Genomic DNA, 15636 nt, shown 5'->3' with positions numbered 1-15636 from the left:
CTCACCAAGGGAAACAGAGAACCTGTAACACCCTTCTTGCTTTTAATGACATTCCAGGTAGCCGATTGTGGGGCGGAGCTCTGGTTTGGGAGAAAGGGGGAATGCTGCTTGAACTGATTAGACGCTTTCCCTGTGTCCTCGCTATGGGCACATCAGCAGCGTGCCCAGTGGGTGAGAAGCCTAGTCGCCGCTAGGCGACAGCGCAAGCCAACAGTCTCTAGACCCACCTGCCAATACTCTTCCCAGCTTAGGGTTTGCGTCCCGGCCCCGCCCCCTGACGGTCCAGGGGTCCTTCGGCCCCGCCTCCGGCCCTCACTCGGCTCCTGGCCCCACCCGTGCGTGGTACCCTCGGGAACCCTCGGCTGGAGGGACTCGCTTTCCCGCCGAGCCCGGTCGGGGCAGAGCCCGGCCTGCAGCTGCGAGGACCGGAGCGGCGGGAGGTGGCGCCTCTGTTCTGGAGCCGGGATTCGCGGCCATGACAGTGTCGGCCCGCGCCTTCTGGCTGCTCCGCGGCCGCCTGGGCCGAGTGTCGGCGTTGGGCCGGAGCGCGGTGTCGCTCTTGGCGGCGCCGGGAACGGCCGGGCGCGCGTTCCGGGGCTTTCGGAGCAGCGGCTTGAGGTACGAGCGCTCCCGGACGCTCGACCTCCTCGGGTCAGGGCGCTCCCGGGTGCGAAGCCGCTGGCTGTGGGAGGGGCGGCGGCCGCTGGCGCGGGCGAGGCCCTAACGCGTGAGGCCGGGGGCTCCGGGCAGCCGTGCGGCGCGGCGGGGCTGGGGGCTAGGCCGGCCTTGGCCCCGAACTTGGCTGCGGGCGGGTAGCGTCGTCCTCAAGTCAGGCAACTTGGACGTGCTCTGCGCTCTCTGGAACTGCAGCAGGTGCGGTTGAGTGACTGAGGAAGACCTTTGAGGCCCAGAGGAGAGAGGCCCTAGAAACACGTGGTCTGCTTGTTTGAAGCATTTGTTTTGGTTTGGGTTATTGTTGTGTTTCGTAAACAAAGGAGTGGGCGATGGCCAGATGGTTTAGTAGTGTTTGAGTTTCTGACTTTCTTTGTTGGTGGTAATACTGAGGTCTTTTCCAGCTCTAAAATTTTTAATGATTTCACAAAATAAGGCATTAATCTTGACTTCTCAGTCTTTTTCTGTATGGCGCTTCTCGAATCTCTGTAGTCTTAGATTGACGTGCTCAGTCTTAGATTCACTGCATCTCTTTGGACCTTGTTGCTGGCTGGCAGATTGTGAGTATGGGTTTAACTGTTCTGCACAAATAGTGCCCAGGACACTTCACCCGTCCGTCATCTACTTGTAGCTACAAACTCAAATCTAAGAAGCTAAAAATATATTCCCTTGACCCAGAGCCAGTGAGTCCAGAAGAGATTCTGTTTTCAGACTTTAAGGGCTTCCAGTAACGTGCTTTCACTGTGGTTTCATGTGACCAGAGATTGTGTCTTACTCGTCTTTTTGTATCCCCAATGCCCAGCACTGTACCTGGAAGAAAGTAAAGCTCGGCAATGTGGAAACATAGCTACTGCTGTTTTAACTTAAACTGATTAACTCTTCATTGTATATTTGGACCTTAGCCTTGAGTGACTGAAATTTAAAAAAATATTCCCTATCGGGTTTACTTTGGACGAGGTTTCTGTGGACTACTTGTCCTCCACGAGGATATGTGAAAAAATAACAGTGACTCAGAGTTCTGATTGTGGAAGCTCTCATGGTGTCTGAAAAAAGTTGCCAGTTGGTTTGGAATTATCGACTCTACAACCTAGGAAAAGCAGATTCTGTAGAATCCTATTTGTATTACAGGTTTGAAGGAATTATGCACTCTAGTCACCTTTTTTAGATAATTATTTTTGGAATTTCAGTTATTTTATGGCTTCTTTCCAGAGTAAAGGTAACCTTTTACAAATTGTATGACTTGGTTAATTTCCCTTTGTCAGCTGATGTAAATAGACAACCTCATCACCTTATCTTCTCCAAGGACATTGAATGAGAGCCACGACAGTTAAAACCCCAGCATCTTATTGAAGCCACTTGCTACACACATGTGCCACACATACGGATAATTGAGATCTTTTAAAATTGAATTAATGACCTCTATAATTTAAAGTAATTGAGTGCAGTAATTTTGGAAAGCTATTTTAATATAAAGAAGTATTGCTTTCAACCCAGCTGCTTTCAGCTCCATTTGATGCAGATTATATCTGTATAAAAATAAATAATACCTTTGATAGGTTTTAATTTTTTCAAGGCAGTACTAATTAGGTTAGGATAGGGTGGTGTTTTTGACATCCTCTTGGCACTGAGTACCATATATGAAGGTGAGGTTGGCTGTAAGGTTGAGAAACACCTGCGGACTGGTGGGTCTCGGGTGGGGAGGAATGCAGACAGTGTGTCGATGCTCATTGGTGTCTCTTTTCTCTTCTAGGACCAGCAGAGAGAAGAGATTCCATGTTCCAGAGGTCGCCACTGTCTGCCTCCCCACTTGTCCCCATCCTCAGTCATCTCTTTTAATATGTAGTGACTCATTAGTTGTCTAGTTCTTCATAGTGAATGTGGTTTAAGTCTGACATCATCCTATTGACTTAAAATTTGAGCCTTAGTGTTATTCCTTCTGAAAAGTGTCTTTCAGTTTGGTAAACTCTTTCCACAATGATATTGACTGTTCTCAATTAACAGATTTATTACCAGTTTCTGGTACAGAGCCTTAAATGAAAAATGAAAAAGTATTTTTGATTATTTTTTATATTTTTGGCTAATTAGATACCTGTAGTAATGGAATATATAAATACTTTTTTAGTAGAGAAGTTTCTTTTTAAATAAGCAGAATTTCAAGAAATAATGTTTGACAGAATTTGAAAGTTACAAAACCTTGAGATATCATTTAATATTTATATCTCAATGGTTTCCCTTTAAAATTTGCCGTGAGTTTTTTTTCCCATTTACTCATGAAAACATAGATTTATTAATTGGAAGAAAATATATTTAATGTCAAATAAATAGCTCTTCTATTTGTTGCAGCTTATTGTTTCTTAAAATGAATTACATAAACAGCCAAAAAGTTACAAATAAAAAGTTCTTGGTGATTAAATTTTCCAATTTTGCCTCACTGTGTGAGGAGTTTACAAATCAAAATGTACTTGGGTTGTAAACATCGCATGAGTCCGGCCCTGTGTTTTTCAGTGTTTTGAGCTGGGCAGCAGTCTGTCCCTTTCGGAGGCAAGGTTAACAGACTTTGTACATTAATGCTGTGCTCAAATCAGATTTGCAGGTGTTCTACAGCGGGGACTTCCCTAAATGCTGCTTTATTGCCTGAACTCATTTTTAGTAACTAAATGGATATCCCAAGCATTTGTTCCATATTTATGCTATTGCTCAGTATTCCAAAAAAAATTAACTTGGCAGATTTCCCCTTTTTTCCCTGTCTATGATTCCTTTCAGCATTTGCAAAATTTTGTGTACTGACCTACAGCTGTTTTTGGAAGCCTCACCTTTTCTTCGTGTCTCACTGCCAATGGCTTTATCATTTTTGCAGCTAGGCCAGCATTTTGAAAGACTAAATTTTTGGAGCTAGTAAGAGATAAGCGGTTTATGTTATTTAAATAATAATGTCTTGTAGAGTGGATAGTTTAATAATTTTAAAAAGACAAATTTTATTTTTAAGGCTGTTCATTTTTCTTCAGACTCTCTCCTCTAGTACTTACTCAGTTTCTCTCTCTGCTATATAATTATTTGGTTTAGAGATCCTTTTATCCTCATGTGAAGCTCAAAGGACCCAGACTCCAGTTAGGACCATTAGTAAAGCTGATTTTCTTTAGCATTATATCAACGAAGATAGAGTTAGTCCCAGTGACTAGCAAAGGCAGTTTCTCAAAGGCATATTTTATTTTGCTGGCAAATATAGTGTGATTTTCCTATCTTAATGCCTTACCTATTCTAATGAAAATGAGATATGATAGTTTTTATTTCTAAGCAGTTCTTTTGTCATTTTAAATTTAGAACTAAAAGTTTCACCATTTAGTGTCTTATATATTAGTTTTATGTCTGTGTCCCAGCTGTTCAGAGATAATGTGTTCTAACGTAATGTCTCCAAAATCAAGTTTTCTGATTAAAATGGATCAATAGATGAACAAAGGAGACTAATACTAATCTCAGATCTTGTTACTCAGTCATGGTTTTAGTAATAATTTAGCAGTTTCTTTACTGACCCATATCTTTGTTTTTCACATGTTTTGAAGTTATATTATCCTTTCATGTTAATACCCTGATGGGATGATAAAAATAGCAGGAAAGAAACCCACCAGATTATCTTCCATGGTTACATACTCTTAATGGAATTCAATGGAGCTCAATGAAGATTTTTTAAAATAGTTTGGCTTAGGGGCGATTAAGTTGTGAAAGGATGCTTAAAGACATGGGAGCTTGGGTGAAATCTGAACTGTCAATGATTAATTTAGGATAAATTAATGATTAGTAATAAGTGAGTTTTACTATTAAGAAGTGCAGTTTGGACCAGAAAAACCCCACCTAATTTGTGTATGGAATATAATCCAAACCTCTTCCACTTGATATTACATCATATGCATTTTCTGTGTTGCCATTTTTTTTTTTTTTTTTTTTTGCGGTACGCGGGCCTCTCACTGTTGTGGCCTCTCCCGTTGCGGAGCACAGGCTCCGGACGCGCAGGCTCAGTGGCCATGGCTCACGGGCCCAGCTGCTCCGCGGCATGTGGGATCTTCCCGGACCGGGGCACGAACCCGTGTCCCCTGCATCGGCAGGCGGACTCTCAACCACTGCGCCACCAGGGAAGCCCTTGCCATTGTTTTTGTTAACATTTTATTGACTGCATCATATTAAGTCAAGTGCCCATTAACCTACCTAACCATCTTGCTGTTGTTTGCTGTCTAGTCCTTGAAACATGAAATAATTTACTCTCAGATTCAGGTCATGTTCTTGTCAACATCATACCAGCCAGGTTTGTTCACTTAATGATCTGAACTCTACTTGGGTTTCTGTAATTACTTTCATTAAAGAATGTGCCTAGAGCCAAGAGACTATTCAAAGATTCGTAATTCTAAAGTGAGGGCATATTATAGTTTAAAATATATGTTTCCTCTTCCCACTTCAGCTCTTTATCATTAACTCTGCAATGAATATCATCTTGCCTTTGAATAATCCAGTTGTATTGTTGAAAAATAAATTCTTATTAATATTTAAGGGAACATTAAATAACTTGTCCAAGATAACACAATAAATAAATGGTGAAGACAGGATTTGAATCTGCATGATCTATCCAGTGCTTTACTCTACAAGCAATTTATAATTGTTGACGTATCTCCCTCTTGCTTTTCCTCTTTCTGAAAGCTCTTATTAAATCCTGTAGAACTTTTGTGAATCAAGAAAACTGATTTTGCATATAAATCTTAAAAATTATCTAGTTAGATTTCCTTAATACAGGGTGTCTCTTAGCCTGGGACTTAATGGATAGAATTTAGGGGATCCCTAAACTTAGATGGGAGGTCACTGACCTCTAATAAACTTAGCATTTTCTTCAATGTTGAATGTTGGCCTTAAACCACAGTAATATTAGTAGTACTTATGAGTAGTACTTATGCCAGTGAAAACATAGATATTTTAATAACATTTGGTGCAGAGATCTCAAAACATCATATACACTCACCACTACTTTGATATTATGGTAGTAATTAGACTTGCCACTAGATCCTTTTATTTAACACTTAAAAAGAAAAGTGATAACAATATTTTAATAAAATTGGTTTCCTTGTAAACCTGTGTATTTTATGTTAAACATTTAAAAGAGATTGTTCTGAGAAGATGTACATCGGATTCAACAGACTGCCCAAGGGTTCTCATGGTACAAACTTTAGCATCTAAGATGTTTTCTGCAAAAATCATGGATATTTAGGTTGCTGCTTATGTTCTAAGTTACAGGTTAGGGTCCTGAAAGAGTTAACTTACAAAATTGAATAACAGAATCACACATCATGAAAAACACTTGCTTTACTTTTTTTGACTTATAAAAGTATAATTTCTGATAAAATTACTTCACGGTGTAAGATAGTATCTAGGATGTGAAATGAAATGTTTTTAAAAGGCCATAAACTTAACATTTCTAAGTATTAATTTACTTTAAAAAAAATTCACTTACTTCGAATAGCTCCCTAGTACTACTGATTGGTTGGTTTTATTCCATATGTAATTTTGCCCTGGTTCCCTTGAGTTTGTTTCATTTCTATTGTATAGTTAATATGAACTCAAAATCTTAAAATTATGCTCTAAGATACAAAGCAATTAAACTATGCTAAGGACTTGCAGAGATATTTGAATTGCTAATGACTGTATTTGGCTTTTTCATCTTTATAGATCATAAAACAGTTTATTGCATCTCTAATTAAAGTTGTGGTTGAAAATGAGATTGAAACATAGATGCGGAAGCAAGATGTGAAGTATACAAATTGAATACACTGTTGATCTTGAGCAGATTTTGTTATTTTACTGTTTTGTGAAGGAGTATTTAGATACACAAGAAAAGTAGTGATTTTTTTCCTCCTGTTTACTACTTCATTTTAGTTAAACTAAATTAACTTCATTTAATTCTAGGAATTATAAATTTAATTAATTCTTGGAACTGTAGATTCCAGTTGGATGGTTGCAGTTTATTTTCTGGAAGGTAAATAGGTAAATAAGCTCATAGAAACAACACTAAATGTTGATGGCTTTTTAGTTGCATATTACTTCTGGTTCTCTGAATATGTCTCCATCTGTTACTTAACAGAAACTAGGAGAGCCATTTTTACAAATCAGCCAATCAACTCTTAGCCAACCATTCCCATTATATAGATGAGGAAATTGCATGCCTTTGAAAGCAGTTACGAGACTTGTCCAACTTCATTATAGCTGCTAAGGGTGAAGCAGGGCTGACACTCGGTACTACTGTCTTTGGGTGAGTAATTTGTACTGCATTTGCTGCTCTACGTCTAACTCTCCTCCCTAGCCCCTTCATTATGATTTATTCTTTCCTAATGAAGCCATATTTAGTGCTAGCCCAGAAATGGAGGGGAGAATAAAGTGCTGAAAGGGAGAGCTCCTTGTTCTGCCTTCTTTGGGGGTGACTTGCAACATTTCCGCCTTTGCAAGAGATGTCACCTGAGCAAGTAATGACAGGGTGCATTGTGTGAAAGATATCTAAGGGGTCAAATTGACTTCACTTTTGATGTGTATTAATGGCAATGTCAGTATATAATTTTTTGATGAAACCACATTTTTAAGAGTAGAAAAACCCCATTAAAGTAATGAAAATTACATATTTAGAATATTTATTGACTTATATTAGTCGACCTATAAGAGTTCTATTGAAAACTATTTTCAAAATTAACATTTTAAAATATAATTTATACCCTTATACATTAAAACAATTTAAAATTTTAATATTAATTTTATATTAACACATTTACATTTTTATGTTAATTATGTGACTGTTAACTTTTAACATATGACGCATTCTTGGTACATATACATACAGTTGACCCTTGAACAATGCAGGGGTTCGGGATGCTGACCCTCCAGAGAGTTAAAAATCTTCACAGGTGGCCCTCTGTATTTGCAGTTCTGCCTTCTCAGTTTCAACCAACTGAGAATCGTGTTGTACTACGGTACCTAGTTAATAAGAAAAATCTATGTATAAGTGGACCCATACTGTTCAAACCCATGTTGTTCAAGGGCAACTGAACTTGAATCAGTTTCTTAGCCATATCTTCATTTAATGCCTTGATACTGATAATTTTCTGGAAAAAAACCCAAACTTATGCTTAATTTAAAAATTAAATTTGCTGTGTTTTCTTATAAGTTGCAAATTACTCTTTTCTTTAGACAGTAGTATTTTTAGTTTTAAAAATACTTTCTCTACAGATGCTAAAGCACCTGGTAAACTCAGAGCAAACTCTTCTAAATTGAACATAGTCTCAGTTCTAGTTTTTTTCATGAAGATGTTTCAGCCTAAATATTTTCACAAGTGCTATTTTCATGTCTCATTTCAAAGGACCTTTCTTTGACAAATATTTAAGATAAAAGTCATCAAATAAGTTGTATCTATTTATGATTTTTAAAATATTTTGCCATATTTAGATGCAGTAAAATGATACGTCTTCTCAATTATGTTCCATTACATTACAAAATATAAATTTATTCATTGAAAAATAGGAGAGTCATCAAAAGTTCTTCCCACAAATTGGGATATTTTAAATTGGGATTATAGATGTATTTGTTTACTAAGTCTGTCATAGAGTACCACAAACTAGATGGCTTTGTGAAGGAGGGGATACTCCCCTTTTTTTCCTCTTAGTTCTTTTAGCTGGCAATTAAAATGACATAAGCAGATTAACCAGAGAAAACCAAATTTATTAAGTACATAAGGGAATTCACATAAACATGAAGAATTCCAAAGATAGTAAGGCAAGATGAGGTATATATGTTATTCTGGACTAAGGAAAAGAAGGTTAGGGTCTGGGACTTTAAGGTAATTCACAGGAAGATGAAAAGAGTTAATGTTTGGTGAACAAACGTTTGCTGGATCATCTAGAGACAGTGGGACTCAGAGAGGACTTTGATCAAAAACAGGCCTTGCTAGGTTCCTGCTTGTCTACCACACGTAGTTCATACTTTAGAATGGTTATCTGTTGTGATAGCTCCTTCCTGGAACCAGCCTTCTATCTTAAGTTCTTTTGGGCATTTAGGGGGAAGTTCAGAGGTTTCTTCTGGAGTGTATTAGGCCTTGGTTATTTTCAGCTGGAAATAATCTGCATGCCAGAGTGGCACAACTTGGGACAGCTTGCCCTGAACCCCATCAGCTTAATTAATTAATTAATTAATTAAATTTATTTTTTGGCTGCATTGGGTCTTCGTTGCTGTGTGCGGGCTTTCTCTGGTTGCTACGAGTGGGGGCTACTCTTCGTTGCGGTGCGTGGGCTTCTCATTGTAGTGGCTTCTCTTGTTGTGGAGCACGGGCTCTAGGCACTGCGGGCTCAGTAGTTGTGGCTCGCGACCCCATCAGTTTAAAGCAACAGAAACTTATCCTCACACCCGTGGAGGCTAGAAGTCTGAAATCAAGGAATCTGCAGAGCCATGCTCTCCTAGCGTCTTGTTGCTGGCAATCCTTGGTTTTCCTTCACTTATAGCTGCGTAACCCCAACTCTGCCTCTGTGGTCATATGGCCATCTTGCCTCTGTGTCTTCAGGTGGAGTTCTGTCTTCTCTTCTTCTAAGGACAGCAGTCATATTGGATTTATGGTCCACTCCACTCCAGTATGACTTTATCTACATCATAATTACATCAGCAAATACCTTATTTCCAAATAAGGTCACAGCCACAGGTACCAGGGATTAGGATTTGAACATATCTTTTTGGGGACACAATTCAACCCACAGCAATAGAACTTCAAAATTGCTTGTATATTGTTTGAGGCATCATTGTTTAATTAGCTCAGTACTTCCCTTGCTTTTGAAGGGGTACATTTCTGTTTGTAAGCTTTGGTTTCGGTATTTGCAATTCACTAAAAGTTTCAAATCTGAAGCCCCCACCCCCCGCCATGTCTTGGCCTATTTTTTGAATATGTTAACAATTTCCAGCAGAGTTTGAAAAAAATGCAACACTTTTAGGTCTTTTTGGCTCATTTACAAAATAGATTTTTAAACACTTATTTCTAAAATCTGATGTTGGCAATGAAGAGAGAGTACATTCAAGTTTTTGTATTCAATATAAACTTCACAATAGCTTTGTAATTTAGTTACAATAAGTGAGTTTATGTGTACAATATTTTTTAATTTATCAATTTATACTTTAGTTGGTAGATTATAGCTCGTTTGCATACAATTATGGATATCTTGCTCCATGACCAGTTTCAAGCACATATGCTTCATAGGTTTCTTTATATTGAAAGTAGCTGACCACCTATCAAGAATACTAGAGTGTGGGGCTTCCGTGGTGGCGCAGTGGTTGAGAGTCCGCCTGCCGATGCAGGGGACGCGGGTTCGTGCCCCGGTCCGGGAGGATCCCGCATGCCGCTGGGCGGCTGGGCCTGTGGGCCATGGCCGCTCAGCCTGCACGTCCGGAGCCTGTGCTCCGCGACGGGAGAGGCCGCAACGGTGAGAGGCCCGCGTACCGCAAAAAAGAAAAAAAAAAAAGAATACTAGAGTGGGGATTCCTGCTTTGAGAATGATGGGGGCATAAATCAGTGGTTCTTAACTGAGGCTTGAGGCTTGGCAGAACCACTTTTTAGATCTTTTTGTTAAACCCTGTGAGATTTTTAGATCTAGCCTGTAGAGAGCCTCAAAAAGTTCCTGGCAGTTCCTTAGCCGGTCTGTCTCATCAACTGTGAGTACTGTTGTGTTCTGTAAAAGAAATTTTGTCAGAGATGAAGGTTTTCTTAAGAGACAAAAGTACAAACTCTAGAGGCAAAGATGGTTTTCACATTAGAATTAAGAACTTTTCATCAAAAGTAACCATATAATAAGTGAAAACACAAGCCACATACAGGTGATACTTGATACATAGGTATACTTGATACAAGATTAGTGTTCAGAATGCATAAATAACTACTAAGAATTAGGCACAAGTTAATAATCCATTAGAAAAATGGTCAATGAAGAGGAACAGGCATCCCATAGAAGAGGAACTCCAAATGGCCAATAAGCCTATAAGACATCCAACCTCTAGTAATTAGGGAAATGCATAGTAAAACCACAACAAAATGACGTTTAGCTAATTGGTTAATTTAAAAACTTTGACAATATCAAGGAAGTAGTGCAATAGAAATTCTTAAACACTACTGGTGGACTTATAAATTAGTGCAACCACTTTGGAAACAGGTTGGCATAAATTAAACACACATAAATGTATCTTATAGCAATTCCATCCCTGGGTGTAAACCTTAGAGAAATAATATTGCATGTTATTTTATATTTATATCATATGTAAATGTGATATATATCATATATATCATCTATATTATACATTATCATATATAGTATACATATGTATATTATTATATTACATTATATTATAAATGTATATTATTATATTTTTAATATTTATAGATATAAACATTAGGTTAAATGATAAAAGAAAGGAATGGAAAGGAAAGCAATGCAATTATAAACCCAAATTTCAGGATTGTGTTTAACTCTATGGGAGAGGATCAGATTTTGGTAGAGGAGGGTTACAAAGACAATTTCAATGACAATGGTAATATCTTTCTTAAACTGGGTGGTAAGTTTGTTAATTTTACTATTATTTTTTCTTTTCATGTGTTTTATAGATATTTTGCGTCTACTCACTTTTAATATAATTCAAGATCTGTTTTGATAGCACTTTAAAATATTCTAAGATAGAAAGACAAATATCCAGAATACTAACCTATCTCACCATTTTATTTTATTTATATTTCTTTTTAATCTTTAGCCATATGCATGCACATTTTAAGTTAGTTATGTACCTACAATTTTTCATTTAATTTCTTCACTTAATTTTATGCAATGAGCATTTTCACATATTGCTGTTTTTATAATTATTATTTTCAGTGGCTGCATAGTAACTCCAACAAATTATAATACAATAAACAGTTTAACTCCGATAATTCCACAAATATTTGATAAACACAATGTGCAAAATACTCTTAGGTATTAAGGATGTCATCGTAAATATAAGCTTCCTGTCCTACACAGCTTAGAGTATAGTGGGGGAGACAGTAATTTTAACAAGGCCTTAAGATACTACATGAGGGTAAAAGCTGGGTGCTGTGGGCACTCATATAAGAGGCAGATCCCCAGGTTGAAGGGGTCAGAGAACATTTCCCAGAGTCCTTTCCAAGCTGAGACTTGAGGACTGTGTGGGAGTGAAGGAGGAACAGATTTGGTAGGGATGTTAGAGAAGTGAGAAGGAGGATGAAGAGTGTTTCAGATCGAGGGAATAGTGTATGTGAAGGCCCAGAAGTGAGAACCAGAAGTGAGCACAGGTGATAAATTTAAATGCAGCTATGTGTAGTGTGGGACTTGGTGAGCACAAGGAAGCTAAAGAAAGCTCATGCAGGGGCGTGTAAGCTACAGGAAGTTTGGATTTGAGTTAAAACTTCCTTTCCTTAGTTTTTCATGTCAAAAATTTGGGAGTCATATTTGATTTCTTTTTCTCACAGCCTATACCCAATCTCAGTAAATTCCAGTGGCTCCACCCTCCATATAGATTCAGAATCAGACTACTTAGCATCTGCACTGCTACCCCCCTTGCCCAAGCCACCCTCATCTCTTGCCTGGGATACCACACTAGCCTCTTAACTGGTGTCCCCACTTGCCCCTTCCTCCCATAGTCTCTCCTCCACATTTTAACCAGTTATCACTGAATAATGAAAATCAGGTCATGAAAATCAGGTCAAAATTTCTAAATGGCTTTCTTTCTCGTAATAAAAGCCAACGTCCTTCTGAATGCCTGTAGGACCCTATGTGATCTGATGTCACACTACTTCTCTGACTTTATGTCCTTTTCTGGTCCATTTGTTCTTTCTGCTGTAGCCACTGGCCTTTCTATTCATCAAACATACCAGGCACATTCTGGCCTAACGTTCTTTATACTTGCGGTGTATTTTCCTTAGCCTAAATTATTTTCTCCAGATAACCACATAACATATTCCTTCATTTCCTTCATTTATGCTCAGATGTTACTCGATTAATGAGAGAAGTGACATCTTAACCAACCTATGTAAAATGGTAACTCTGGCCTCCAGATGTGCCTTTTTTTTTCCATGTTTCACACATGATATGTTAAATATCATAGAATACTGCCTGGCACATAAATGGTTTTCAATATGTATTTATTAAATTAATAAAAACTGGACATGTAGTGCAGTTTTAACAAGGGAACTGATATGATTCCATTTGGAAAATCACTCTGGCTGCAGTGTGGAAAATGGACTGGCAGAGATCGAGACTTGAGCCAGGCTGAATTCTTAGGAGTTGTGTGCTTCTGTGGCTGAACATTTGAGTGGTTGCTGATATGTAACATTTTTCAACAATATGCATGTTGAAAAAAACCTCATTTCTTTATTCACTGAAGTCTATATGAGCTATTAGTGTGTCTGTTTACCATTTCTTCCAGCATATGGACTGATACAGGCATTCTCCCATTGGACCTCCACTAAGTCTGGGTTGCTTCATTTATCCTTATATTGTGTCTCCCATAGAGCCGGGCTTGCTGAGGCTCTGCAGTGACTGAGGGAATCAGTGGGATGGGCCAGCTGCTACTGAAAATGCTTTAAGTCCCTATTCATAATTGGGTGGCAGTCTTTTGGATGTTTACCCATAAATACCAACTAGGCCAGGCCATATCATGTCAGCTATAATTAGCAAGCTGAATTAGCACATCGGTACTATAATGTAAAGTAAGCCCTGTCACCTCAGACCCCAACAAAAAATGTGCAGTCAGGTTTAATCTGTAGGTGCATTGTCTTTTTGGAAGTCAGGGATCAGTTTATGCCATTGTCATCTGACGTTCTCAGGGTCACACAGCTTGTAGTGTCTAGGCCATAATAATCCTGGATTATGTTCAGTTGTTGCCAGTTTCACACTAACCTATGACTAAATCATTGTGTTTAACAGAGGATCAGCTAATAAAACATGTAAGCAGCTGCATTGCTATTCATATGCTATAGAATGCAACATGGAGCTCAGATGGTTTTATATTTTAGAATACAAATGTATGTTCTTTACTATAAGAGTGACTTCTAGTCTATTAGCAGATAAACTTGCTTCTATAGCAGAGTATTTTACCTATCTGAATATTGCTGACACAATTTAATTTTTGGAAAGTATTTTTTTTTTTTTACTACCTGAAATTGTTTGCCATATCTGCAGCCCTTAGTACTTGTTAACATAGGAGGTCCTTGTTTTCTTAGTATTAAAAGTCCACTTAAATGAATCAATCACAAATGAGCAACAGGAATTCAAAGTAGATAGTGAAAACAGTTCATTATTTAATCCTGAAAAATAAAATTTAAACTCAAAAGTGAATGTATTTTATCTTAACTTGATTTAGTCTAATAATTATGTACTAATTATTAGAAGGTACAAAGACACAAATTACAAAAGCTCACTCAAGAAATGCTAGGTAACCTGAAGAGCCCTCTTTGTATTAAAAAAATTAAATTTGGAGTTTTAAACCTCACCACAAAGAAAGCTCCAGGAACAGATGGCTTCACAAGTGAATTCTACAAACATTTAAGGAAGAAATAATACCGATTCTATACAAACTCTTCTGGAAATGTGAAGAGGATGGAATACTTCCTAACTCATTCTATGAGGGCAGTAACCATATACCAAAACCATACAAAGACAGTACAAGGAAAGAAAACTACAAATATCTGCCATGTATATAGCTGCAAAATTTTTTAAAAAATTGATGAAATCCACAATATCTGGAAAGGATATGTGGGAGGTTTATCCCAGGAATGCAAGGTTGGTTTAACATTTGAAAATTAATGTTATTTACCATATTAAGAGTCTAAAACCAAAAAAACCATTTGATCATATGATCATCTCAATTGACACAGAAAAAGCATTCAGCAGTATCCTGATATAAAGTCTCTTCAAACTAAGATAGAACTAAGCCATAAAACTAAATGCATAACCTAAACCCATAAAACTTCTAGAAGGAAACATGGGAGAAAACCTTTGTTACCTTGAGTTAAGCAAATATTTCTTATGCACAATACCACAAGCATGATCCATAAATGGAAAATTGATTAAAATACATCAAAATTGAGAACTTATCATACAAAGACACAGTTAAGAGAATGAAAAGGTAAAGCATAGACTTGGAGAAAGTATTTCAAATTATATATCTGATAAAGGACTTGAATCTAGGATATATGAAGAACTCTCAAAACTCAATAAGGAAATGACCTATTAAACAAAGGGCAAAAAATTAAATTACACAATTCACCAAAGAAGATAGGCATATGAAAAAAATATGCACATAAAAAAAAATGCTCAACATCATCATTCATTAGGGGAATGCAAATTAAAAGCACAGTCAGATACTATCATATATCCACTAGAATATCTAAAATTTAAAAGACCGACCATATCAAGGGATAGCAAGTATGTGGAACAACTGGAACTCACATATACTTCTTGCAGAAATGTAGAATGGTACAACCATTTTGGAAAGTGGATTGACAGTTTCTTACACATTTAAACATATACCATATGATCCAGCCATTCTAGTCCTAGATATTTGCTCGAGACATGAAAGTATATGTGCATACAGCGACTTGTACATGAATGATTGTAGCAGCTTTATTTGTCATGACTAAAAACTGGAAACAGCACATGTATATCCATCAACAATTAAATGGATATACACAATTTGATATATCCTTACAATGGAAAACTTCTCAGCAATAAAAGGAGATGCACTATTGATACATACAACAACATGAATGAATTTTAATTATGCTAAGTGAAAGTAGCTAGATGAGAAGGAGCATGTAGTGCATGATTCCATTTTTATAAAACTTGTGATAATACCAACTAATATATAGTGACAGAAAGCAGACCAATGTTGTCTGGAGGCATGGCA

At 37.6% G+C, this 15636-nt stretch overlaps 1 protein-coding gene across 8 annotated transcripts in view; it reads left to right on the top strand.

The window, feature by feature from the left end:
- Positions 1 to 334: 334 nt before the first annotated feature.
- MTHFD2L (methylenetetrahydrofolate dehydrogenase (NADP+ dependent) 2 like) overlaps positions 335 to 15636 on the top strand; it is a 139554-nt gene continuing 124252 nt past the window's right edge. For 7 of the 8 annotated variants that reach the window (XR_003795602.1, XM_029235357.1, XM_029235358.1 and 4 more), the window contains exon 1: positions 335 to 618. Coding sequence is in view for 7 of the 8 variants with exons in the window: in XM_029235357.1 (XP_029091190.1) it covers positions 476 to 618 (143 nt within the window). In the remaining variant the exon portion in view is untranslated. Of the gene's footprint in view, positions 619 to 2422; positions 2709 to 15636 lie in introns of those variants that run through there. The other variant, XM_029235362.1, reaches the window with a different exon arrangement.

Source organism: Monodon monoceros, unplaced genomic scaffold, assembly GCF_005190385.1.
Source record: "Monodon monoceros isolate NGI ecotype Baffin Bay Population unplaced genomic scaffold, NGI_Narwhal_1 Super_Scaffold_20, whole genome shotgun sequence".
Classification (NCBI taxonomy): Eukaryota; Metazoa; Chordata; class Mammalia; order Artiodactyla; family Monodontidae; genus Monodon; species Monodon monoceros.
This window is presented reverse-complemented; position numbering and strand designations above follow the sequence as displayed.